The 28,000-nt window shown below is 31.8% G+C and overlaps 2 protein-coding genes across 3 annotated transcripts; both read right to left on the reverse strand.

Moving 5' to 3' along the window:
- Positions 1-10,553: 10,553 nt before the first annotated feature.
- On the reverse strand, positions 10,554-14,242 carry HERK2 (hercules receptor kinase 2). Its single transcript, XM_028235456.2, has one exon. The coding sequence runs from the start codon at positions 13,460-13,462 to the stop codon at positions 10,904-10,906; it is 2,559 nt and encodes an 852-aa protein (XP_028091257.1). The 5' UTR covers positions 13,463-14,242; the 3' UTR covers positions 10,554-10,903.
- Positions 14,243-20,475: 6,233 nt separating this feature from the next.
- Positions 20,476-27,463, reverse strand: LOC114291585 (myosin heavy chain-like protein). Of its 2 annotated transcripts, none has more exons than XM_028235432.2 (6): positions 27,205-27,463; positions 24,726-27,021; positions 24,189-24,303; positions 22,459-22,560; positions 21,710-21,788; positions 20,476-21,027 (listed from the first exon to the last, which is right to left on the reverse strand). In XM_028235432.2, the coding sequence occupies exons 2-5, from the start codon at positions 26,999-27,001 to the stop codon at positions 21,726-21,728; spliced, it is 2,556 nt and encodes an 851-aa protein (XP_028091233.2). In that variant the 5' UTR covers positions 27,002-27,021; positions 27,205-27,463; the 3' UTR covers positions 20,476-21,027; positions 21,710-21,725. The 2 variants fall into 2 exon arrangements, with proteins under 2 accessions (XP_028091233.2, XP_028091234.2); XM_028235433.2 differs by having other exon boundaries at positions 24,726-27,013; positions 27,205-27,389.
- Positions 27,464-28,000: the final 537 nt, after the last annotated feature.

Here is a 28,000-nt window from a genome sequence, read left to right on the forward strand (position 1 = left end):
GTCCTTGCACTTCTTAAAGTGTAAACATACCTTTCCATTCACCATTACTCTCTTTTTATGGACATTTTCCTAAATATTTTCTCTTGTGGCTTTCATCATTGTCATATCAGAACCTACACCCTTACTATACTTTTAGAAATGGACAGCTTGAGCCTACTTAAAGTGGATCATTATGCTGAGCGCCCTTACTTATTCAGCCCCAACACTAACTCTACATCTTGTACTCGAAATGTATTTCGGCCATTCTTTGGATTTACTCGACAATAAACTGTTTGAACTTAGTGGGCTTGCTAAGTTTGGCCCATCTTGGATGGGTTTGGATGTGCCTCATTTGCCAACTAGTAAGTCTAATTATTTGACTCCCATGACTCATGTATTTTCGTCATTTGTTTGAAAGACAAAGTACACTTTAACCTTGATATTTTATTTTATATGCGATTTACCCCTTTGAACTTTGAAAATCAGCGTATGATCCCTTAATATTTGTCATGTCGCACTTGCTGTTAAGTTAAACGAAATGTTCAATGATGCACTTCAGTTTATAAATCACGTAAGGGTTATATAGTCATTTCTAAACATCAGAGAGGTAAACCACACATGATCCAAACCACAGGAGGTACAGTGAAGTTTGACCATTATTATTTATTTATTTATTTTAAAAAACTCTATTCATATATAAAAATCATTTTAAAAAAATTACGTGACAATTTCATTTTTGTCAATAAACTTATCTTTCTTAAGTAGCGTTTGGTAACGTTTACGTTTTTGGTTTATGTTTACAAAAATTTTATAAACTGGTTTTGTTTATTTTAAGAAAAACATAAATTACAAACGCGTTTGGTTTGAATAAAATGTTTAAAAAAGTTTAAAAACATAAACTAAAAAATATGTTTGTTCAGGCCTCAAATATTTATATTTATATTTATTTTTATTATTTATGACAATGGGATCACACACATCATAATTGAAAAAAAAATTAATTAAAAAAAACTATTGGAAAAAAAATTATTTGAAAGAACTTAATTAAAAAAATAATTGAAAAAAAAATTAATTGGGAAAAATTTATTTGAAAAAAATAATTGAAAAAAAAGTTATTTGAAAAAAATTAATTGAAAAAAAAAATTGAAAACTGAAAAGGTAAACTCATTTTTTGAGTTTATGTTTTTTCCTCAAATTTATAAACTGAGACAACCATTTATAAACCAAAAAAATTATCAAACAAGTTTTTATGACAGTTTTTTAAATTTTTGGAAATATAAACTGAAAACTGATGGCAAGTGGCGGTAAGTGGCGGCGGAAGACAGTTGTGGAAAGTGGTGACGGTGGGTGGTGGGTAGCTCGTGGTGGTGGGTGGTGGGTGGTAGTGAGTGGGAGGTGGTGGTGGTGGTGGTGATGGCGGGTGGCAGGTGGTGGTGGCAGGTGGGTGGCGGGTGGTAGCAAGTGGGTGATGGTGGTAGTGGTGGTGGCGGCGGGTGGGTGGTGATGGTGGGTGGGTGGGTGACGGTAGCGGGTGATGGGTGGTAGGGAGTGGGCGGCGGTGGTGGTGGTGGTGGTGGTGGTAGCAAGTGGGTGGCGGATGGCAGGTGGTGGAGGGTGGTGGTGGCGGTGGGTGGGTGGGTGGGTGGGTGGGTGACGGTGGCGGGTGGTAGACGGTAGCGAGTAGGTGGTGGTGGTAGTGGTGGTGGTGGTGGTGGGTGGCAGGTGGTGGTGGCAGGTGGATGGTGGTGGTGGTGGTGGTGGGTGGGTGGGTGACGGTGGCGGGTGGTAAGTAATAGCGAGTGGGTAGTGGTGCTGGTGATGGTGGCAGGTGGGTGGCGGGTGGGTGGTGGGTAATGGTGGTGGTGGTGGTGATGGCGGCGGGTGGGTGGCAGGTAGCTGGTGATGGTGGGTGGCTGGTGGTGGCAGGTGAGTGGTGAGTGGTGGTGGCAAGTAAGTGGCGGGTGGTGGTGGCGAGCAGTGAATGGTAGTGGTAAGTGGTGGGTGGTGGCGGGTGGATGACAAATGGGTGGTAGTGGTGGTGGTAGCGGCGGCGGTGAGGGGTAGGTGGTGGTGGCGAGTGGGTGGCAGGTGGGTGGTGGGTGGTGGTGGCGGGTGGTGGGTGGTGGTAGCAGGTGGGTGGTGAGTGGTGGTGGCAAGTGGTGGTGGAAGGTGGGTGGTGGTGGCGGAAGATGGTGGTGGAATATGGTGGCGGGTGGTGGCTAATGTTGGGTGATAAAAAAAAAACTGAAAACTCAAAATAGAAACACATTTTTTGTGTTTTCATTTTTTGGCTAAATTTATAAACTGAGACCATTGATTTATAAATCAAAAATTTTACCAAACAAGTTTTTATTTGAGTTTTTAAAATTTTTGTAAATATAAACAGAAAACTGAAAACGTAAGTGTTACCAAACGGCACCTTAGTGTTTTGTTTTAAAGTTAACAGATTCAAATTGAGCTATATCATTCTGTATACAAATTTAATATAAATTATTTATTTATATATTATTATTATTTTATTTTATTTTATATACGTTTATGGAAGGATCGCCTCATTGTGTCAACCTAACTCACTAATTTGTTACATTCTAATAAAAAATAAACTAGTGGTAAATCCGTGCTATGCACCGGATTGGTTTAATAATGTGTAAATTTTTTAATAATGCATTAATTTTTAAATTTACTCATAAAATTATAATCATAATGCATAGAGATATCTTTTCAAATTTCATAAGTGAAGACAATATTTCAAAGCAAATATTTATAAAATATTTAAATCATCCAATTGAGTTATTTTTCTTAAAACAATAAACTTGATTTCTAACTAATGAAATAATATATATTAACAATAAATAAGATATTTCTCAATGAACCTACTGTATAAAACATATATATGCTAAAAAAACTAATAATAAACCAAATGTCATAAATCAAATCTGTCTATATTTGATAAATTAAAACTCAATAGATGTCGCTCATCATGTCCAAATGTTCCAAAAAGTACCGGTAAAATAAAAAAGTGTTAACATTTTTTTGTTATCATTTTTTACATACAAACAAACTTAAAAAAAAATATATATATATATATATATAGATATATTACCTTATGAGGAGTGTTGATTTAATTGTCCTCATTTTTGGGTTGTTGCTTCACTTCATTCTCTTCACCACCATTATTTTGTTGTTGCTGTTGTTGTTGTTCCACTTTAATATTTTCATTACCAATGCGTTGCTCCACTTCACCCAATGCTTGTAAACAAATCATATCATTTTCAATTTCCTCCAACATAATTATCAATGCTCTCATGTCTGGAAAGTCTTTTTTAATTTTTTTCATGAATCTCTTGAATAGGCTATGAGGTTGGAAGTGTGTTAACTATAACATGAACTAATATTACAATGTGGGGCTGGAAACCTTTTTTCCTAAGCTTATAAAACAGTGGCTCTTTATGTAACATATGCTCTCGTACCATCAAATTTGGAGTTCTCCGCTCTTGCTCAAGTTCAATCCATAGAGGATGAACTTCACACTCCTCTTCCATTAAAGCATTCATTAAGTCTGAGGCATCTTTGATTTCATGCTTTTGAAAAATTGTTTCGTTTACTTCATTCCAGCTCAATGGTAAAATGTCTAATATTGTTTCCATCAATTTTTTTTCACTTATTTTTTCCCCTAATTTTTGCATTGCTCGACATATTTTGATTTTCCAATTAGTAAAATTTTCTATTGGTAAACCCTTTTTATGCGGTACAGTTTCAAATTCATTTATGGCATTTTGCATGGCCAAACGATCACTACAGCGCAAATTTAGAGGAGACCGCATATTTATCTGCATAATGAATTTAACATACAATTACATAATGTTAGTCAATTTTTTAAAAGAATAAACCACATTTATTATTATTTGAGTAAAATTTATAATGATATTTGTTAACATAAAAATTGTTTCTTCAAAAAAAAAAAATTGAAGAAAAAGAAGGGTACTTAATTATAAAATAAAATAATTGTATGAATTAAACATAGTATATGTACCGACAATTAAATTAAATATAAATATGTAAATCTCAAATGCAACATATGTTTTCATGTATGACATTACTTATTTTAAACAATCAATATATGAAGAGAAATAATAAAATAATTGTTTCTAAGAAAATGAAACACATTTGGAACTCTTGAACAAAATTATTGATCAATGCTTGGAATTGAATTTTATTAGTTTGTATATATGTTTTTAATTTATTTAAGTTATAGATATTTGAGGTCTTTTTTTGTATTGAATTTTTTTAGTTTGTATATATGTTTTTAATTTATTTAAGTTACAGATATTTGAGCTCTTTTTTTTTTTGTAAATAACGTGATAAACATTGGATATTTGTAATTTTTATATTTTATGTTTTTTATTAATTTATTTAATAATTATAGATTGTTTTTAAAAAAATAACGTGGATGGATATCGAAAATGTAAAATGTGGGAGTTGTTTTTTTGTTCTATTTTTTAATTTTTTTTCCTGGAAGTGTCAAAAGAAGTTTGAGTTCTTTTTTTTTTTTTTTTTAAATAACATGATAAACATTGGATATTTCTTGGAGGGGGGGTCCCTGAATGCAAACTTTATTGATATACTTAAATTGATCACCTGGAAAGCATACAATTTTTAACTTCACAGAAGTTCTGATCATTTGAAAGACAAAAATTTCAGACATTTTTATTTTCAGGGATTGATCACATATTTTGGGAAACCGATGCCCAACCATGACAATGCAAACTTTATTGATCTACTTAAATTGATCACCTAGAAGGCATACAATTTTTAACTTCACAAAAGTTCTGATCATTTGAAAGACAAAAAGCTCAGGCATTTTTATTTTTAGGGATTGATCACATATTTTGGAAAACTAATGCCCAGCCATGACAATGGAATTATCATTACTATTTAACCCAAGCAAATTTAATTAAATCCCACAGTTCTGGTTCCACTAAACATTGGATATTTGTGAATAACATGATAAACATGGGATAGCTGTAGTTCGACAACAGGTATGGCCTTCAAAAGGCCCGGTATGTATTTAGCCCGCAACACCAAAATTGGTGGAACAAACAGCAAGTATTGGTGGAACAAACAATAGGTGATGGAATGTGAAGATATAGAATGTATTTGATCTAACACAGTATGCTATAAATTATTAGAGCAAAATAAAAAGAAAAACAAAAACATGGACACTACACTGTTCAGAGCAAAAGAAAAAGAAAAATAGAGACATGCACGCTACAATTTTGTGCAATATTTATAGTCAAAATACAAAATCACAAATGCTTGGAACAAAAAATAAATTAGTAAAGCAAAAGAAAAACAAAAACCAAGACATGCATTCGATCGAGAGGCGGTTCAGCAGATGTTCACTCCTGAAGTAGGAAGTTAATGAAGTATATGTATAGATATTTGTAGTAGTGGATTGTTTGAAGTAATGGTTTAAGGGGATATGGATAGATGGGTGGGGGTTTGCTTTTTTTTTTTTATATCTATCTGTTATAGGATATGGATAGATGGGTGTTTTTTGTTTTTAGATTTGTTTGAGGTGGGAGAGTAACGTGGGAGAGGGATATGTATCTATTGTAGGAGTTGTGAGAGAGTGAAAGTCTTGAATTTTTTTTAGGTTTTGTTAAGAGTTTTTATCATTCCGAAAGTCTTTGAGAGTGGAGGAAAAGAGCTATAAACTAAAAAGAGAGCTGCCACGTATTTTTTAAAATTATGGGGATTTTAGAATGGCATTTTGAAGGCTTTTGGAAACACCACTATATTCTATTATATATATAGTATAGATAGTATAGATATATAAGAGGGATGGCTTGCTAAATTTCAAACCTTAATCTTCTACTAGTAATTTGAAAAATATTCTGGCTAATTGAACCCAATTATTTATTTTCAAATTTTTCTAAGAATAAAGAATTATTTGTTTCACAATAAATTTACTTAAAAAATTATATTTAAAAATAGAAACAACTCAAAATAATTACATTTTCATAAAAATGTAAGTCAAAACAAGTGGCAGTTGTCCATCCAAGAAAGTACAATTATCTTGAGTTGTTTCCTTTTAAATTTACTTTTCCCTTTTAAAAACAATTGTTTGGTATAAAAAAACACAATTTTTTTTATTTTTTTTATTTTTTGTTTTGAGTAACTATCATTCAAAAAAACATAAATAAATAAACAAAGCAATTATAAAAAAAATTAAAAATTAAAAATTAAAAATTGTGTAATGCTGGTTTCTCTTATTTCATTTTATTTTGAAGTTTACAATTAATGAAATTATGTATCACACGATACACTTTTCTTTTTTTTTACTTTTTATATGAATTAACACAATAATATTTTGTGTATATATTTTATGAATCAGCTTGCCTCCCGTCCATAATTGAACTGGACAGTGCTATTCGACTCGTGGGGGCCATCACTATTATCGTTTTGATAATCTGAACCGTCAATGTGTAAAACTAGTTGAGTACTATATATTTATGAAAAATCACGTTGATCGGATATCGATAGCTATGTGATCAAATCAGTTTTATATATATATAAAAAAAAAAAAAATGGACGGTGAACAAATTAACAGTTGACAAAAAACTGATAAGATGAGATAGTTATCGATATCCAATCAATGTGATTTTTTATAAACATATAGTACTCGACGAGTTCTACACATTAAACAGTTCAGATTATCAAAATGGACCCGTAGTGGGCCTTCACGGGCCGAACAATACCGTCCAGTCCGATTAAAGATTGGAGGCAAGCTGCTCCCTATATTTTATTAGGATTTGCAATTAATATTGAAACATGAAAGGGTTAAAGCGAGAAGAAAAAAAAATTAAGAGTTAAAACGAAAAAATAGCCAAACATATTAATAATTACTCATAATTTCTTTTTATATATATCATTATTATACAAAAAAATCTTACCGGATGACATACCAAGGATTAGGACAGAGATTAGCATAAGCCCATCCTTATTCATATTTGTTTAAAATGATTATTTTTCATTTTTTTATTATTTATTTATCAGCAAAAATTAATAATAATCACAGTTTGTTAATATTTTGATCTTTTACCCCTCCAATCCAAACCTCCCCAAATTTCCTTATTATTAAGGCTGGGCATAGGGTTATTTGAATCGATCCTTATACAAATGAACGGTTTCACAAATATAATACGAGCAGAAGCGGTCTGAAATATAGTATTATTGCAAGTTGCGGATTTCATCCGCAACCACAAGAACCCGTTCGCACTTAATTTTTTTTTTAATATAATTTTTTTTAACAACCTGGATCGTTAATTTCATTCATCCTATCCTAGATGGAGTTTGCGAGTTTGCAAATGTTTTTACTTTATTTAATGAGTTTGAATTGGATGAAGTTTGCCAACAATTTATTGTTATTTTATTATTACATTTTGAATGAATGTAAAAGTTAATGAAGAATTACTTTTTGGTAAGTTTAGGATTTTGAATAATTTTACTTTAATTGTATTGTTAGGTAGTGCATGATTTTGATGATTTAGTTTAGAATTTTGAAAGATGTGCTTGTGTTACTTAATGATTTTATTTAAAAGTTTATAATTTTGAATGATATGTTTGTGTTAGGAATTGATTTTGTTGTATTTTTAATTTTATAAGTTTTAATTCATTAATTATTAATGTCAAACATTTTAGAAAATGGGAAGAAAATTACCCAAAATAAATATTTACAAAACGAAAAAAAAATCCCAAAAATAAATTTTTAAAGAAAAAAGTCCAATCTGCAATTGCCTACAACCGCCTGCACATCCGCGAACCCTATCCGCACAAACCGAGCCCACACTGCGAGCGATTGCGAGTTCAATTTTTTTTAAACCACACATATGCAGGCAGGTTCAAATTGCAAACCGAACCGTCCAAAATCGAATCGCGAGCACCCCTAATTATTATATAGAGAGCGATATACCCTTTGGAGGTGTTTATTTGTAGGGATTGGAGGGAGGATTGAACTTCATGTTCATTTTATGGAGTCGTCCATTATTTGGTTAAAAATTTGTAAGCCAGATTACGAGTCTAACCAAACTACATATCCTTCATATTGGGATTGTTGTGTCCCAGAGAAGATGGAATACAAATTGTGAGATAATAATTCCATGGATAAACTTGTAAAATGTCACTTTTGTTCCCCAAGCATATTTATCTTAATTTTTTTTCAATTTTTTTTTTCAATGCTGGGATAAAAATTTAAAATATTTTTAAACGGTGGGATAAAGATTCAATTTTTTTTTCACTATTATATTGACAAAATGTTTGATTTTATTATGTATTGTACCAAGTAAAATTAAATTAAATTTAAAAACCTCAACTAAAACATAAATAAATTTATTTAATTTTTATTGATATTCTATTTATTTAATTTTTTAAAAGTTCTAGCCAATAAATAAAATAGAATATATAAATTAAATTTAGTATTGTTATTAATTAGTAAACAATACAAAAGGGCAAAATAGTATTTTGAGCATTGATCATTCTTTGTAATATCTCAAACAAACATAGGATTCAATAAATTAGTCATTTCCTAACATCTAATCTCATGACTAAACAAATATAGGATACACATTCTTTCCAATCTAATAGTCTAGGATCATAGGATTAGCAGTCTAATATATTACAATATGTCTTGATCCCAAACAAACATGACGTTAAGAGGTAATTAATCCAAATATACAAGCAAATCCCATCAACTAATCCTTAAGACTGTATTTGGTTTATGAATTTGAGTAGCAATTTGGAAGAAAAAGAGAAAAGATAAATGAAATATGAATGAAATATAACCATATTTCACACACTTTTTTCTCTTCCCTATCTATTTCTAAATCCCTACCCAAATTTATGAAAAGGCAGCTTAAGCAAACATAGAAAAATCAAATCATTTTGATCTGGAAACTCATCATCAACTCTCCATTTGTTTGAACAGAATATTTTCTACGAAATTTTTTTTCAGAATTTTTTTTTGATTTTTTTTTATTTTTTTTTTTGGTAGTGGTAGTGAGAGGACAAAGGCAGTGGTGAGGTGGCCGTAGATAAAAATTTTTGATTTTTTTTGTTTTTTGTATGATTAGTGGTAGTGATGGTGGGAGGACGAAGGTGGTGGTGAGGTGGTCACAGCAATGTTAGTGATGGTTAGTAGCTGAGCCACATGTGACTAGGGGGGTCACATGCCCCCTGGATTATTATTTTTATTGTTTTTATTATTTTTTTTCACATATGTATATAATAAAATTTTAAATAAAAATAATATTTAGAATAATATGTCAAGGGCATTTTTAAATTTATAAAAACAACAGTGATTGTTTTATTGAAAATGAAGTGACTACAACAAATTATATTTTTATGTACGAAAATTTTGTGAAAAAATGTCAACATAACGGTAGTATCCATCATTATTGATATGCAAATATAATTAATCTCACTATATATGTAAAAATTACTAGAGTATTAATTATATGTGCATGTAGAGTTCACTCTTCATATGTTGTTTTACTATTGGTTGGTGATATTATATGTCAATAATAACGTGATATCACTATTATATGAAATTTTTACTCAAATTTTGTAAAAATTTGATTTATCTTACCATTATATAATTTATATTAAAACTTAAATATATGACTTTTTTACATTGTCCGTAATACACTAGTTACACGTAATACCTTCTTTTCGATTTTACTCGAAATTAATTGTAAAATTTTATGTGAAATACTTTTGTAATAATTTATTTAAGTTTTTGTACTTAATATTAATTCAAAAATTATTATCTTTTTATTGTTGGTTATGGAAAACAAAAATTAAAGTTGTAATCAATAAGTGCACATTCTGATTTAGTTTTCTGGCTCTGCCACTGGTGATGGTGGCTGTGGTGATGGAAGTTTGGTGGTGGTGGAGGTGAGAGTATGGAGACATTGATACGACTTTAATCCAAAAAAACATTTTTGGCCTTTAAAAGGTGAAAAATATTTCCTGTCTAAATAGGCTTATTTTTAGTAGACCACAAAAATTTATTTTTTTTGCTTTTGTTTTTATTGTACCAAATCTTAGAAAATATGAAAATATTTGCCTCCCAAACAAATGAAGGGTAAGCATCCATTCAGTGAAATCATTTTGACCATACACACTATACATAGGGATGCCAGATTGATGATAACCCAAGGGCAGATATAGAAAATTCAAAAAATGAGCCTGTTTAGAACTCAAAACATTCAGTTGAACTTTTCATCAACACTATCTAACTTGATCTCTTAGAACTTAAACAGCAGAAGAAATTCTCTACTGAACAATTCTTGTAACTGCTTGCAGACCATAAGCATTTGGACCCAAAAGAGATTCACATTGACAGCTTCAAAATTGCTGCTAAATGGAAAAGTAATAAATTTGGCACCAAAATAAAAACAAATGGACAAAGATGATGGAGCAAAGTAATAAACATAGGGAACCAATGAACATACACATTACCCTCAAACAAAGACGTCATTTGAGAGAAATTGCTCTAAAAACAACAAAACACATACAAGAATAAAAGAATATTAATGAGCCCACCAGTGGGAAAGATCCTCCAAAATATACAAAACCACAAACCAAATAAATACAAACCTTGGCTGCATGTAGTATTTCAGATATCATCATGATTTACATACTCTCTTCCCCTCTCTAATAGGGTAATCACATGATATGGATATTATACGACGAAATTTCAGGCCTATAACAACATGGGTATTGACTACAGTATCAAGAATCTAGTTCTTATTTTCCAATGTACCCAAAAAAAAAGAAAAAGAAAAAAGAATCTAGTTCTCACGTTCCCTGCGGGTTTACCAGCTGGGAAAACTCATCGAATCCAACAACCACAGCATCTGATTCAGCAGTTTCCGGCAGATTCTTCGTCATCTTTCTGTTTTGGGGCTAAAGCGGTCGTGTCATTGACAGTTGCAGCTTCTTGTACCTCCTCAGCTTCTTTTTCCTCAATAGTCACCATAACCTGACTATTAGAGAAGTTTTCTCCATCATTGGCGCATAACCAAGCTTGATGAATTTGTAAGACATACTCCAAGTGCCACAAAACTTCACCCATTGTTGGTCGGCTCTTACCCTCATCTGCAAGACACTTTTCAGCAATCTCCCCAAATTTCTTCAATGATTCCGAAGAATATTTCCTTTTCAGATGTGGGTCAATAATGGTTTCGAGTGATCTCTGTCTTTGCCACCGCATTGCCCATTCTGCGAGATTGATCTGATCTTTTGGCAAGCTTGGATTTATAACAGCTCGTGCACAAACAACTTCGAGCAACACTACACCAAATGAGTAAACATCCGATTTCTCAGTCAACTGCTGTCGTCTGAAATATTCAGGATCAAGATATCCGAAGCTTCCTTTGACTGCGGTGCTAACATGGGTATGTTCCAAAGCCGGGCCATTTTTTGACAATCCAAAATCAGCCACTTTCGCAACGAAATTCTCATCCAATAGTATATTAGTTGTCTTAACATCCCTGTGGATGATTCCCTGATCTGATCCCGTGTGAAGGTAATGTAATCCCCGCGCAGCACCAATGCAAACTTCCAATCGTTGCTTCCAAGATAACGGAGGGAGGTCACTACCAAAGAGATGACTTCTAAGCGTCCCATTTGACATGTACTCGTATACCAAGATCATTTCATTCTGTTCTTCGCAGAACCCAATCATGGAGACGAGATGTCGATGTCTGAGCCTTGAAAGCATCTCAATCTCTGTTTCGAATTCTGCCAGGCCCTGCTCAGATTGTGGGTTGGCCCTCTTAATAGCCACAAGCGTGCCGTCTTCAATCTCCCCTTTGTACACCTTGCCAAATCCCCCTACTCCAACCACTAAACTATCGTCAAAATTATCAGTTGCTGCTTTGATCTCCGCTAGTGTGAACCAACGACCAACTCTAGCAGAGGCCACAGACCCAACTGGGTTCTGACTTCCCGATGATCCCTTGCAATTAGCAGTACTATTAACAACAGCCCCATGAAGAAACAATGGCCACCATCCCGGAGAGTTGTTTTTCGTATCACCCGGTTTATTTCTTCGCCTTTTGCAAAAACAAAAGATTAACATAAATAAAGCTACAAAAATAGCAATAGAAGCTATACCTGCTCCAATTCCAGCCAAAAGGATTTGACTCATTGACATTTTGTTTCCTTCTGGATTATGTATCTCTATGCGGGCAAGATTCCCATTACGGCTCAGCTTGAAAATCTCCAACCCATTCAAGAAAGCATCAGTAACTGAAGCACCACCGGCCGTGTCAGGCCCCAGTTGTATCCATAGGGTGTTGATTTTCGGGGACAACACATCGAAATAATCCTGATGATACGGTGTATTCTTCCCTCCTGCTTTCGAAAAAACATCGAAACGGTCCGCTGCAGTCTGATTGTTTATATAGATTCTGAAAATCCTTTGGTTCGCCTTATCAACATCCAGCTCACAGAAATGTAATCGGATCAAATAATCAAAATCTGGATCCACTTCAAATTTCCATGACATGTTGAACCTCTTCTCCAAGACTTGAGCGTTCGACATAGTTCTAGCTGTTTCATACACTAGAAGAGGAGCCACTGAGGTCTCATTAGCAGAAGTAAAAGTAATGGTAGAACTGTTTGTAGTTTCTGACCCGGCATCTGCTGTCAACATGTAGCCAGAATCCACCCCCCACGTTCTCCAAAGTTCATCATCACTTGATTTAATCTCAGAACCACCCACGTTTAACCTATACATGGTTTCAATCCCTCGTTTGCTCAAATTCAGATAAATGTTTGCACCACCACCTACTTTGTTTACTGAGTCGACAAACACGTTGTCTACAACGGGGACAATTTCTATGGCACTCACAAATCCAAAGGAGCCTTTAGCCGGGATGAACTCAATCACAAAAACATCCGTATCAACATCAAAGAAGTACTCTTTGATCAAAACAAATGAACTTGAATTGGTCCCTGAACTCTGCAAGTATGAGCTTGAGTGTGAAATCTCACTTGGGACTTTGAAATTTGAAACCAATTTCAACCCATTTGCCACAACAGAAAACGAAGACTGATTTACATCATAATCTTGAAAGGAAAGGGGATAAAAATGAAGCCTAAGAAAGTAACTCTCACGGGCCACTTTAAATGTGTAATTGAGACTATTAGTAAAAAACCGGGCAGTTCTATAGAGCGGCGCATAGATTGAATCTCCATTAAAGGTGGAATTGGTGGCCACAATACCAGAACTGACAGTTAGATTGCTATCAGGGGCCAAGTCACCAACCCATCTTCTATCATCCACATTGACACTTGAATTTGTGCCACAATTTATCAGAAAAGTGTTTGTCTCAGCTTTTCCAGTTCTAACAAACACAGGGATCATCACCAGAAAGAGTAGGCCCAAAACCTCCATCCCTTGGACCTTCCTCATCTATCACTTTGTCAAGAAACTAGGGTTGTTTTCTTTTTTGTCCCCCTTTTTTACTTCAAGAAAAAGGACTATAACACAAGCTTAAAATGCACCCAATAAAGATTGTTGAAGAACACAGAAGCATAGGAGGGTGAAAATTATAACTTGTTCTTGAATCACATTAACAACTATTCAGTCCAAGAAAATCAAGAAAAGGCTTGTATTATAACAAACTCAACAAGCACAAATTTGCATTGAACAACACAAATTCAAATTCTAGAATAAGCCTTAAGTTACCTTCTTTAAACACATCTGGGGCTCTTGATTTTCCTTTAATTGTACCCCACAAGAGCAATGAACACAGAAGGATAAAACCCCACACAGGACTTTCTTCAAACACCCTCCATCTCCAACCAACAAACCCCACCACTGAATTGCAGATCTGACCCCAAGAACAAAGGGCAAAATGGGAAACAAAAAGGGCAATGGAGTGTGCTGATGCAAGAATATACAACTTTCCTCCCTCACCAATGAGATTGAAAGTCCCCAAAGAAAATACAAAGAGAAAGGGTGGTTCTGGAAATTGGAGTTTTCTGAGTATTTTGACAGAAATCAAAAATGGGTTGAGCTGGAGAAAAGGGTGGTTCTGGAAATTGGAGTTTTCTGATTGTTTTGAGAGAAATCAGAAAATGGGTTCAGCTTGAAACGACTATTGTTTGTTTCCTGAGAAAAGAGCTAAGAATCTGCCATACTCATATCTGCATCATCCACTTTATGGCATAGTAGCAGTTGTTGTAACTGCTGAAGATACAGCTAATTTCTTTATACAAATTCAAATTCAAAAATATTATTTAAATATAAAAAATTGACATGATTATAATAAATTCTCATAATTTTTTAATTTAGGCAATAAAAAAATTATCATAATTGAAATGTGTATTTTATATTTGTTTGTATTTGTATTTACAAACTATTTACATTTAATTTTTTAAAAATAATATTAATATAATTATGTTAAATTTATCATTTTATTATATTTTTTTAAACCTAAGGGATGAATAATTATCTCTTTTTTAAAAAAAAAAATATTATATTTCAATATTTTATAGTGTTTAGGGCACTTTGCTTCTTAAAGCATCTCCAACCACATCATCTTCTCAAGAGGATGAAAATAGTATTTTTTATTTAAAAAGTAAATATAGAGGAGGTCACTATTCATTCAAACTCCAACCACAAACCTTCATTTCCTTCATTCAAACTCCAATCAAAAAGTAATTTTTGTTCATTAATAAATATTTAATTTTAAAATTTTTGTAAAACATATTTAATATTATACTCATTTTAAAGGTATGATTTTACACTTTTTATTGATGCCATTTTTATAAAAATTAAATTTACACATTAAAAGTTATTTCGAATATAATTAAGAAATATAGAGTGAATAGTGTTTTAGAGTCTCCTCTATTTTTTCATCCTCCCTCTATATTTGGAGGATCAATTCATCATCCTCCCAAATCGAGGAGGATATTGAGGATGGATTGGAGTTGTTTTTGGGAGAGCATCCTCCATATTTGAAGATATGGAATATGGAGGATGGGTTGGAGATGCTCTTACAGTTTGGTTGATGTTTCACTTTACTCTTGTAAAATGAAAATGGCACTTTACATTATGTAAATTTATGAAAATTAAATTTTACCCCTTGTTAAATAAAATATTTTACTTTGTATTCTATAATTTTGTAGAAATTGCACTTTCCACTCTCAATTCTTAGAAACTATTGGAAAATATAGTGAAAATTTAGAATGTGAAAAGTGCAACCTTTGTAAAATTGTAGGGTGCAAAGTACACCTTATTTGAGAATTAAAAAAAAAAAAAGTACACCTTATTTTACAAGTTGCAAAGCATAACTTTCTTTTACAATTATGAAGTGTAAAGTAAAACTTTTATCTTACCGGTAGGAATGTAATTTGTGGTAGATATTTAAGTAAAATTTTATATTGAGTAGTTATTTAAGTAAAATTTTATATTGAATTAATAATGTCAATTATATTATATTGAGAACCGACATAAATTGAATTTTTTACTAAACCATACCGATTCAAATGCTATGCAACTTTTGATTTACAACCTTTCAAATTTAAGTTATTCCTTAAATTTATAATATGATAAATAATTTATATAAAATTATTGAATTAGCCATTTGTATATTACTTCAATATCCAATTCAACTATTCACAAAAATACAAATAAAAGAATTAATAAATACTAAATTTTTAAGCTTTTACTAAAATAGAATCAAAAACAAAAATATAATCTGAAAAAGCAAAACTACAATTTAAAAGCATCATTCCATAAGAATAAACAACAAGTCTATCAAGTAGAGTTAAAATAAAAAAATTGAAAAAGACATAAACATTGATATAACTATATAAGCATAATAGTAGCAAAACTTATCTCAAACACATATGAGTAGCACACTAATAACTTATCACATTGCTAATGTCTATTGTCAAACTTTAAATATTTAAGAAAAAATAAATAATTAAGTGAATCAACTGAATTTTATACTTAACTAATTTCATTATATATTTAATATGCAAAACTTTCAGTCGATTTTAATTTAATTCAGCGCACAAGATGTCTAAATTGGTTACCAAATTGAAAATAGGAAAAATTAATTTTAAAAACCACATCGTCCGATTCATATTAAAAAATCGACCAAATATAGCCAATTTGATTCAATCCAACTGGTTTGGTCAATTTTTTTTTTAATTTTTCTTACCTTCCTACTTAAAAGGGTGAAGTGAAAATTTTGTAAAACTATAAGACAACGAAAGAGTTGTTTAGTGTAGTTTATATTTTTTATTTTATTTTGAAAATTTATACCAAACTATTTAGAGCATAATTTATAAAATAAAAATAATTTAAATAAGTTGAAAAAAATAAGTACTTAGAAACTGAAACAAAGAGGCATTTTTGTTTTTGTTTTTTAATTATTAAATTTTAACTTAAAATAAATAGCATCAAATAACTCCAAAGTGCCATTATCCTAAAATAAATTTTCAATATATAGCTTGTAATTTTATACAAATTATAGTTTGCATTCTTAATGTTTAAAGATTATTAGCAATTGTAGGGAAGAATAAAAATGTAAAAAAGCAATTTTTACAAAATTGTAAGGTGGAAAGTATACACATTTTTACTTTACAAGGTACAATGGTAACTTTTACCAAATTATATGGTCCAAAATATACAAAGGACAAAATATAAGTTTTATAAAATTATAGTGGGCAAAGTGTAAACCCCATTTTTAGTTGGTTTGCGAGGGAAAATTATAAAATATTCTCGAAGTATTATGTGTCTATATTTTTTAATTAATTATTATTTAATACATTCTTTTATATTCTTCAATTATCTAATATAATATCTTATCTATTTATATTTTTTATTAATCACAATATTATATAATATCACGTTTATATTTTTAAATTATTTTGTAATTATCGGGCTGTGAGATGGAAGGTGGTGGAGGATGCCAGAGATGAACTTCATTGAGAGAGAGAGATGGGTCACATGCCTGTGTCTCCATTATAATCAGCACTGTCCAATTATTCTTGCAGAATTCCATAATTACCCCTGTTGTTTTTATCATTATGAAAGACAACCCTTTGTCTTCTTCCTCTTCCGTACCCAATGATTTACCCCTTTATTGTTGGTAACAAAAAAAAAAATAAATAATAATCAAATGAAATAAACTAAAGTACAACATTATATTCATTAAAAAAGATAAATTAAATGAATGGCAAGTTTTTTGTTTTTAGAACATTGGACAGACAAGATCACTGGAAATTCTGACTTTATAATCAGTGATTGATGGTTTAAAAAAATCAAATAATTATAATTTTTTTTTTTTAAATTTAATGATGAGTTACTTTTCTTATAATATTAGAAGGACAAGACGACTTGAAATTTTAATTTTCTAGTGAAATAAACAAGTTTTGTTTGGTGATCTAAAAACACAAAAGTATCTCTATTGATTTGGAGTGAATTTTTCTATCTATTGCAAACAAACTTGTCTTGTTTCTTTGGTTTTTGTTTTAAGTGAGTTTTTTCATTTCTTTTTTTTTTTAAGGTGCTTTTAAACAAGGCCCTAAAAGTTTTTAAGAAAATGATTGAATTTGAAAAAGAAAAAAAAAATTAAAACGACTTTTATCTTTGGTGAATTTGTTTAAACTTTGATCTAGTTTTAATTTCATTTGTACTTTGTGACTTAGAATTCATTTAAATACTACAAACAAAACTCATAAAACAAGCCAATTGACAAGTTGTTACTAAACAAAGTTAAAAATAGAAACAAAAACAAAAACAAAAAATTTTGAGATTTGAGTTGTAAAGATAAATTCAAAATAGATGAAGAATTATTGACAATGCGGTATTCTAATCATTTGTAGAATATAATTTAGAGCAATGTTATCTATCAACTGTTTTTCTATCATCTTATATTATTAGGATATAGTAAAGTATTATTCATGTTTAATATTTCTTCAATTATTATTTTCAAATGAAGAACTAATTACCGAATATTCACATAGGCGGTGATTCAAAATGGTGACATAATTTGTAGTTGTGCTTAAACTTTGTTATTGTGTGAGAAACTAACTCATTGTCCTTTTCGTCTAGTTCTGTATAATTATTAAATTTAATTTTTTTATAGAACAGATATTAAAAATTCACAATCCCAGCATGTGGTTGGTTGTGATATTTTTTTTTATCCTTGTAATTTTGTTCTTTTAATTTATAGTGAAAGAGTATAAAATTAATCAACTTATTTGTTATTTTTTGTCCTTCTTTGAAAATAGTTATAGCACACCATTGTCCATTGATTACTTGTCTTTCTATATTGGATAATTCGTTAATCACTTAACCTATTTAAGTATAGCTTGAAAAAGTAGAAGGAACATTCATTTTTTGTCTTATATGGACATAATAAATTGTGTGTTTCTAAAAATTTAAGTTAGGCCATTTAACATTTTGAGCTTAAAAATGGCCAGTGCAAGTAAAAAAAAATCTTTGAAAACTTGGTTTTCATTCTATATGTTACTATGACTTTGGCATTTCTTTGATGTGCATTTGCACATTCTTACATAAATTTATCTTTTTAAAAAAAAAATGGAAACGACTATGAGAAAATATGTTTTACAATTGCATGATTTTTTTATTAAAACAATATTAATGTGACTGAACAAATTTATTAAAGAGTCATAGATCACATGCACATGCACTCCATCAAATTAAATGATTTGAATAATGAAAATATGCAGAGACAAATCCCACTAGTCACACTAAGGTGTGCTGCATGGTGTAGCTCACAACAAGGGCCTCCCCTTCCAATTCGGTGCTATGCTCACGAAGGACTTAAATTTCAACTAAACATTTTTTAAATATAATTCTACAAATATAACTTAATAAATTTTTATTCCAATTATTGAGAGTCAACTATATAATTCAATTTTTTAAATGGGATGGGCTTCTCTCCGGTCCATAATCGGACTGGAAGATATTGTTGAACCTGTGAGAGTCTACCACGGATCCCGTTTTAATAATCTGAACCGTTTAATATGTAAAACTTGTCGAGTACTGTATGTTTGTAAAAAATCACGTAGATTGGATATCGATAGCTATGCGATCAAATCAATTTTGTATAAAAAAAAATAGACGGTAAAAAAATAAACGGTTGACAGAAATCTGATCAGATGAGATAGCTATCGATATCCGATCAACATGATTTTTTTATAAAAGGCATATAGTACTCGACGAGTTCTACATATTGAACGGTTCGAATTATCGAAATAAGACCTGTAATAGGCTCCCACAAACCCAACAATACCTTCAAATCTGTGATCGAACTGGAGGGAAGCCAGCCCCTTTTAAATTATTGATCTTATATTACTCGTATATAATATTACAAATAAATCATTATCACACAATAATTGAAAAAGAAAGAAAAAATATAATATAATGATGCAATTAGTGTGCCATGCCAATTGGCATCAAATCAAATTCACTCAAAAGTGACAGTATGAGAATTTCAAGGGCTTTGTGAGAATTAATTAGTCTATTCTTTATATGGGTAATTGAAAACATGTTTCCATAATTGAAGGCAGCCCTTGTGAATGGTTCCATATTATTAGTCAAAACCAAGAAATAATGTAGGGCGGCCTTGTCTAATTTCTACTAGGATTGATTAGTAGCCCATGTCTCATTGTAGTAACATGATTTCAAATTGGATTGATCAGCAACCATGTCAATTATTGATTTGTTTTTGTTTTTTTAACAGAATGGGACAACCTAGTTTAATGTCGTCATATAAATTTCAAATAGATAAAAATATATGAGTTAATTATATTTTTTATCTTTATAATTTGATTTTAAGTTGTTATACTTTCAAATTGGATAATTTGATCCCTATAGTTTATAAATCTAATTTTAGTTTAGTTCTTCTATTCAATTTGGAAGTTAAAGTAAATAATTTTAAAACACTTATCAATCTCTTAAAATGTACACGTAAAAAAATTTAATAGAGATTTGGTTAGAAAAATCAAATTAAAACTGGATTTAAAATGCATGGTCCAAATTATTCAATTTGACACTATAAGAACTAAACTAAAATTTGAATTAAATTATGAATGAAAAGTGCAATTAACCCATATATATATATATATATTATCTATTTGAATTTTATATAAAGACATTAAACTAGATTTTCTGTATTTTACTTTCCTTTCCTGACAACTGAAGTGAAGTTTTGAATTTTGCTGAAAATAATTGGTGGGAAAAGAATTTCATTTGGTGGGAAAAGAATTTCATTCTCCCAAAAGCACAATTGGTTTCAATCTCTTTCTATTCTACCATGGCCCACTTTCCTAGTAAACAAACAGGTTTGAGCATTCTCACTATTTTCCTTAGAGAGAAAAAACAGAAAGATAAGAAAAGAAAAACTACTGTACTTCCCAATAGACGTTGCAATATATATAGAACTTCAAACACAGCCATCTTATTCCCAATACAAACACTGTAGTAGGTATGAGAATCAAGTAAAAGGTATAATCACATGAACACTTGAAACAAAAGGGTTACAAGCAAATCGCTATGCATAAACCCTCTCTCTCTCTCTCTCTCTCTCTCTCTCTCTCTCTAATTTACTGCAGTAGAAGCAAATTTACATTTCAGACCTATATATATAAGAAAACTAAATACTATGATTAAGAACAATAATAAAGAAATAAACCACTATATCCTCTGGTTTGAAACAAAAGTATCTGGAAATTATGTATTATACAACAAAAAAACAGAGCTTTCTTGAGGGATTTGCGGAGTTTGTCAAAGACATTTGGACTTTCATCGATTCTCTTATATAGCACAATCTCACAAAAGTGTCTCTAGTAGTCACTTTCATCGATTCTCTTCTATAGCACAATCTCACAAAAGTGTCAATAGTAGTCATGCTTGGTTGTTTTCACCAACACAATTGATTGGTCCACAATGATATCAACGTGAATTCAAAAGGAAACAATGTGACCTTGCCTCTGTTCAACATAAAAGAACAGTGTGATGCTTAGACAAAGAAAATGGAAAGAAGCATCCATAACTAAAGAAATTCAAAATACTTTCCATATTGATCAACCAATGGTATTAATGAAATTCAGAACATAAAAGCAAAGAGATGGGATAACCAATAATATCATGACAAATGTATTACTGCATATTAATAATTCAAAAATTTGAGAAAAATGTATTGGGATTTTCAACTTCAAAGACCTTGCAATGTTATGTAATTATATATACTAAAATTATTGAGAAAACCACCATATTTATGAGTAAAAATTTAATATACCATGTTATCATTAACACGTTAATGATAACGTGTACTAATTAGACGCTTTTTTTTATCATTAACATGTGATATCACCAACTAACAACAAAACAATACATGGATGGGTGGGCAAACTGCATTAGTCAAATATAAGTAACAATTTAATAAATTCCACATCAGCAAAGTAGGGTTAACTATGTGTGCATGACAATCTGTAATTGGATACCATGTGTCAATGATGATGTGGTATCATCATTGCTTTGAAAAAAAAATTCCCCTTCGATATTTGTAAGGCTGGAATACAATCACATGTGATTTAGGTAAATCATAAAATCATAAAATTTAATTAGTAAGTATTCAATGTCTGGGATCCTTATCTTCAACAAACATATTACCTCGTCCAAAAGATGATCAAACAGGCTTAGTAGATTCTCCACTTAATTCTCTTCTGACCAGTTTCAGGATCTCAATAATCTGCACCAAGCAGGACAACAGGCTGAATAAATGGACACTGTTTTTCCCATTTGGAAACAATTGGTTAATGGGATACGAGAATGTATTAAATTACGCAAGGCATTGATAGTGATAGATGCATAATGTTATTTGGGGGTTTTCAGTCTCAAAAATCTTTAAATCCCCCAAGCACAATGCAGAATACCATTGCATATTGCACTTGACGACACAACTATATCCTCCAATCATCACAACAAATAGTCAAAATTAGATGGTGCTTGAAAATTTTACCAAATCACTATGTAGTACATGTTGAACTTTTAGAAACTTTAAGTGGGGAAATAAAGTAAACAGTAAGATAAAAACATGTACATATACATGTACAAGAATAGTATGTTGAATTCTCTCCACTTGTTGACCTAGAACCACTAGGTGGATCACAAAAAATGGTTCTAATTGTTTACACAATGTGAATGTCTACGATGCAAAACCTCAACATATGAACAAGTCATGCACAGTGACTTTAAGAGACTTGTATTTTCCCTCCCCTTCGCACCTTCCCCCATGGCATGGTAAGACAATCAAAAAAGAGAGGCAAGAAATAAGAAAGAGTATGCATGTAAAATATCAAAGCTAAAATTTTCAAGAAAGAAAGGTGTAAAAAACTAAAAAGAGACAGAATCCATCTTACCCCAGGATAATGTTGCAAAATTGGAGAGTAATGATCAAGTGCTATGTATATTTTCTCAAGAAGGCTTAAAAGTGCATCAACTTCATCCCCTAGAAGATCAACCTGAATTCAAAGGAAAAAATCCAGCAAGAAAATAGTAAATAGAATTTCAAAAGTGCTTCATTTATACTGCAAACAATTTAGATAAAAATGTCAAAGTTCAATAACCACTGCAAACAATTTAGAAAAAAATGACAAAGTTCAATAATGAATCAATGAACTAAAATTTGTGAGATGTGTGGCACTTTCTATCCCTCTTCAGTTTTCCTCTCCCCCTTTGTTCTCAACATTACCAATTGTGCCACTATGGCTTTGAAGCACATAGTTTTCAATTGTATAGTAATATTAACATCTTTCCCTTTTCTCCTTTTTTTAGGGTGCTAATAAAAACCTGTGACCATGACACAACAAAATTTGGTATTAACTACTAAAATATTTCAATCAAACTACGTTGAGATTGGTGCCATTTGCCCTAGATTCAAACTTTTGAATCCCAAAATCACATATTACGAAACATGGGAGAACAAAATGAACAAATAAATTAATTATTTTTTGGTACATATGAACTAGTAAATCATTGTGTACTGTAAAGCAAAGAATAATGGATTGTGGCACTGGCAGCTTGGGTCCCTTTTGGACTTTCCGTCTAGTCTTTTTCTATTTCTTCATGTTTGGATAGCAGCTCTCATCCTTCCACTATTGCTCTTCTGGTCTGGGTTAATCAGTTTGTTGTTTACAACGTGTCAACCCCAAAGTATGCATGTCAGTTCGAATAATCATCATCACTACTATTGTTGATTTAATTAAATTGTTGAATTATCTACATTTATTATTTATACCCTGCCTTAACTTTCAGAGTATATAAAATTTCAAACAAAATTATTCTACGCATGCATAAGCTGGAAGTTCACAAAATATTTGATATCTCATTCGTATACATAAGACTTTTTTGACAGTGACATCAGATGATAACCAGAAGAGAGCATACCCCATCTATTGGTGAATTATTAACAAGAAGAGGTTAATAATATTTGGTATAAAACTTGAGAAGGATGGATTAAGTGTAAAATACTGAAGGTTGTGCAATTATTGCATTTCAATGCTCACTATGCAACAGAAAATAATTCAATGCTCCCTATTCTTTCCTCATCCTCATTGAGTTATTATGCTTGGTCCATGATTTCTTCTTTTGTCGTGTAGGTTGATCTTGGTTGCATTCCATTTGAGCCCGAAAGCAAAATTCTTTTAATAAGGTAGCAAGCCAATGCTTATAATTTCTCACAAGATGGAACCAAAAAAATAATAATAATGACAGTGAGAACTTTGATATCCAAAAAAAATGCATTTGTCTTTTATTTTATTTCTTCAGTCCAGGTGACTCAAAGATGCAAACAACATTAGATTTCAGCGGTCAGTTTCCGATACCGGGTGAAAGAATGCAATTTCTTGTTCTCCTAATAGTTCATCCAGATGAGAAATTGCTCCATATGTCAACATTTTAATATCCTAGGTTTGATTGCAGTTATTTACCATATAAGGCTATTAAATGACACATGTCATATGGACTACTCCCCAAATAAGACAGTAATGAGTACGAGGCTCATATATGATGAAATGTTGATTTAGAAATTAGTTCATAGTTCCAACACATGCACACCAAACAATATTTGATTCCTAAGACAGATCAGTACCTCAGATTCAGCCAATTGAAGGTCAGCACATTTCTTTTTGTACAGCACCTCTGTTCTTTTAAGCTTATTGGTTTTCTGGATAAGAGAACTCAACTGAGAACTTGATTCTTCCAACCTGGAAAAAATAATGAAGCAAACATAAGTTCTCAGTCCAATAAACTCAATCAAGGACAAACTTGTCTTTGAACAGAGTCCACCACAACTTGATCAATGAAACAAAAAATAATCAAGGAACGTTACAATAGTAAAAGAAGTGGAAATAATAAACAAGCTGAAAAAAGTACACCAAAATAAATATATAAATAAATAAATAAAATGTAGCTAATGATTGAGGGTTAAAAAAAAAACGACACACTTAACACGTCCAATAAAAAAGAAATACTGAAATTGGCCCAAACATGCGGATTTTATAAAATTACAGGCACATAAACCAGTCTCAAGTTCAAGGCAGTGCAAACCTTAAGAATGCATATAATTCAGATTTATTTGAAATATTCAAAGTTTAAAAATAAAAAGTCTATTAGTAACTGTAATTACCTTAAATTATTCTTTTCGATACCCTCAGCTGCTTGACGTTCAAAATCAGAAAATGCTTTTGAAAGTCCATGGACAAGAACGATTATTTCTTGCATTTGCTTACTCTGTTCATTTTCTTTCACTCCAAGCAATAATATAGCATTTTGCTTCTCCTGGATAACAGCCATAAGCCAATTTCTCTGTTCATCAGCTTCCCTAAACTCATTTGTCTTTAGTTCAAGCTTCTGATTCAATTTGTTCATTTCCACCTTATCAACATCAATTTGCTCCAGCACCTCTTCCAACTCACCCTTTGTTAAATCTAATTCCTTGCTTCTCTCAGAAACTAATGTTTGCAGCAAACTTGCCTGGTCTTTTAAATTGTTGTTCTCTTCAATCATCAATCTTGATTCCTCTTCATTTTTCAGTTCAAGGGAAACTCGAATTTCATTTTCATGCAAGTACTTTCTGTTCAAGTTATTAATTTGTGACTGGGCATCCTTAATAGCTTCCTTGAAAATAACTCCGCACAGTCCTTGCATGACCAAGGATTCAATATCTGAATCTCCAATTTCACTCTTGCTGGTAGCTTCAGCATCTTGAGAAGCTTCTCTATAAATGATTTCATAGACCTCTTGCATGGCAATAGATTGCAACGCTAACTCTTCTGTGTCACGGTTGATCTGGGCAGTTACCTCCCTCAGAACACATTTATATACCTCCTCAGAGACCAAAGCTTCTATCTCTGCATCTTTCGCATCAGCTTTAAGATTACTTATCAATTTTAGCAAATTTGCTTCTTTCGAAGCATGGTGCGACATCCGGTCAGAAGCATCAGAAGCTTGTGATGATAGACACTTCACTTCCTTTCGTTTATATGCAAGCGACTCCTTGAGTTGGCGATTTTCTGAAAGAAGGCCATTGAGCCTATCCTTTAAGTTGCCAAGAGACTCGACATTGTTGCTCAATGTAGCAATTTTTTCATTTTCCACAAGGATGTCATCCAATTTCAAAATGACCTCGGGGATCTTCTTCCTCAATATGTCCAAATCTGTATCCTTCTGAAGTGGCAAAGAAGATCCCTTCTCTTTTATTTTTCCCTTCTCTTTCATTTTTAAGTAATCCCGCTTAAGACCGAAATAAACTTCAGTCAATTCTTGTACCTTAGATTCATGGTTCCTCCTCATCTTTGTTATCATAGAATTAAAATAATTCACCAATTCATCCTTTGACATATGCTTTAATTGGGCAGCATCCCAGTTATCAGGCATACCATTTTTAGACTCTTCAAGTTTGCCATTTCCATCCAAAATCGAAGTTGATGGCAAAACATGATTGCTCAAAGCTTTGTGGTGAAAATGATCCATGTCATGAGATCCATGAGAAATTAACTGTCCAGTTTCAGCATTGGATAGTGACTTCAAGATCACATCTAATTCCTTGCGTAAATTTGAAACCTCATTGATCCTTTCAAGCCAGTTCATGCTTTGGCTGCCACAAAGATGAGCATTTTGATCCCGTAATTTATCTTCAAACTCGTCGTGGATACTCATAATTGAACTCCGTATTACCATTGTTTCAACCTCCCTCTGAAACTCCTGCTCCTGCTGACACTCACAAAGTGATGCCTTAGCCAAGTGAACCATATCATCTGCCTGTGTACAGATAGTATCCACTGTAGTTTTCAGAGTATTGAGTCTTTTATCTACACCCACCAAGCTTTCAGATGCCTCCATTGGAAGAATTCCACCCAATCCCACCAATTCTGAACCAGAACCAATCTTTCTCATTGAACTACACCCTCTTATGCTATCAATATCTTTCTTGAGCTTCTTAATCTGGTCCATGGCCACACTTCTTAGGCTGCATAAAGATTCCCTCATCTTATCATGCTCCACTACAGCATCAGGAAAGCTACAATACAACCCATTTTCCAAACTTCTTTGCTCTCGGTGTGCCATTGGGGATCCTGATGACACACTTTCATCAGCACTCAATTTGTGAAAATGCAATCTCTCCTTCAGACTGGCCACCTCCAATTCTTTGGCAGCAATTTTCTCGTCCGCCACTCGTTCAACCGCTTTCACCATCCCCTTGATAACAGAGTCACTAACCATCCTCGAAATAGTCAACCGGTCATTAATATCGTCCAAATAGGAATCCAAACCCTCCAAAAGGTCAACACCCAAGTTCTCATTTTCTCTAACACTACTGACCTCTTGCTCTAATCCATCACTAATTGAAGTGACAACACTACCCACATCTATCAAACCCGCCATAACCTCTTCACTCTCCATCTCTATCTATATCTGTATATCTTTTAAAAAATAATAATAAAATTAAAAACACCAAGAACACAGAAAATTAAGCTCAATTCAACATTCATACAAAAAAACTCAACACCGAAAACACAGAAAATGAAGCTCAATTCAACATTTTAACCGTATAAGCTGAAACAAAAACAGAAATAGAACTTCAAATGTAAGAAAAGAGAACTTACAGGCGAAGAAAGATGAACTCAGAATCACTTTTCAACAGTCAAAAAGTGATTCCAAAAAGACCTAAACGACTGTTCAAAGTCTCTGGTTCGCTCTTGCAATGCTTTCTAACACCATTTACGGCGAAAACCTCTCTCTCTCTCTCTCTAGCTCTTCTCTCTCTCTCTCTGTATATATTATCTGTCAGTATTTGCGGGTTTTTGGATTTTAGGGTTTCTTGATTTGGGGCCTTGAGAGGAGGGAAAAAAAGAATAATAATTGAGCCTCCGTAAAAGAATAAATTACGAAAATTACCAATGTTGGGTTCTTTCATTTTGTTTCTTTGTAAGGGTAGAATTGTCAAATGGGTAATTTATTTGTATTTTTTTGTTTGGTTTGATTAACTTGTTTGTATTAGCTTGCTAGTAGCTGGTAGTGTTTTTTCCAAGTGAAAGGAAAAGAAAATTTGTTTCATTCAAGTGATAAATGATTTTTATAGAAGAAAAATACTGTATAAAAAGTGTTTAATTTTTATGAAAAATAAAAATAAAAATTAATTTAATGAAATTGTTTTGAAATTAATAAAAATTAAGATAAATTATTAAAATAAAATAAAATAATAACTAATGAACCTTATGACAAAATAAATTATGAATTTTTAATTTTGTCAATTTAAATCCTAATCATTTTAGTTATTTTCAATCTAAATTATTTATTTATTTTTATTAAATAAAATTGACTGAAAAATAATATTTTAGTTATTATAAATGTAGGTATACAGAAAATGTCTAAAATATTAATTTTTTTTATTGAGTTTAA

The sequence above is a fragment of the Camellia sinensis genome, chromosome 9 (assembly GCF_055761805.1).
Source record: "Camellia sinensis isolate YWXY chromosome 9, ASM5576180v1, whole genome shotgun sequence".
NCBI lineage: Eukaryota > Viridiplantae > Streptophyta > Magnoliopsida > Ericales > Theaceae > Camellia > Camellia sinensis.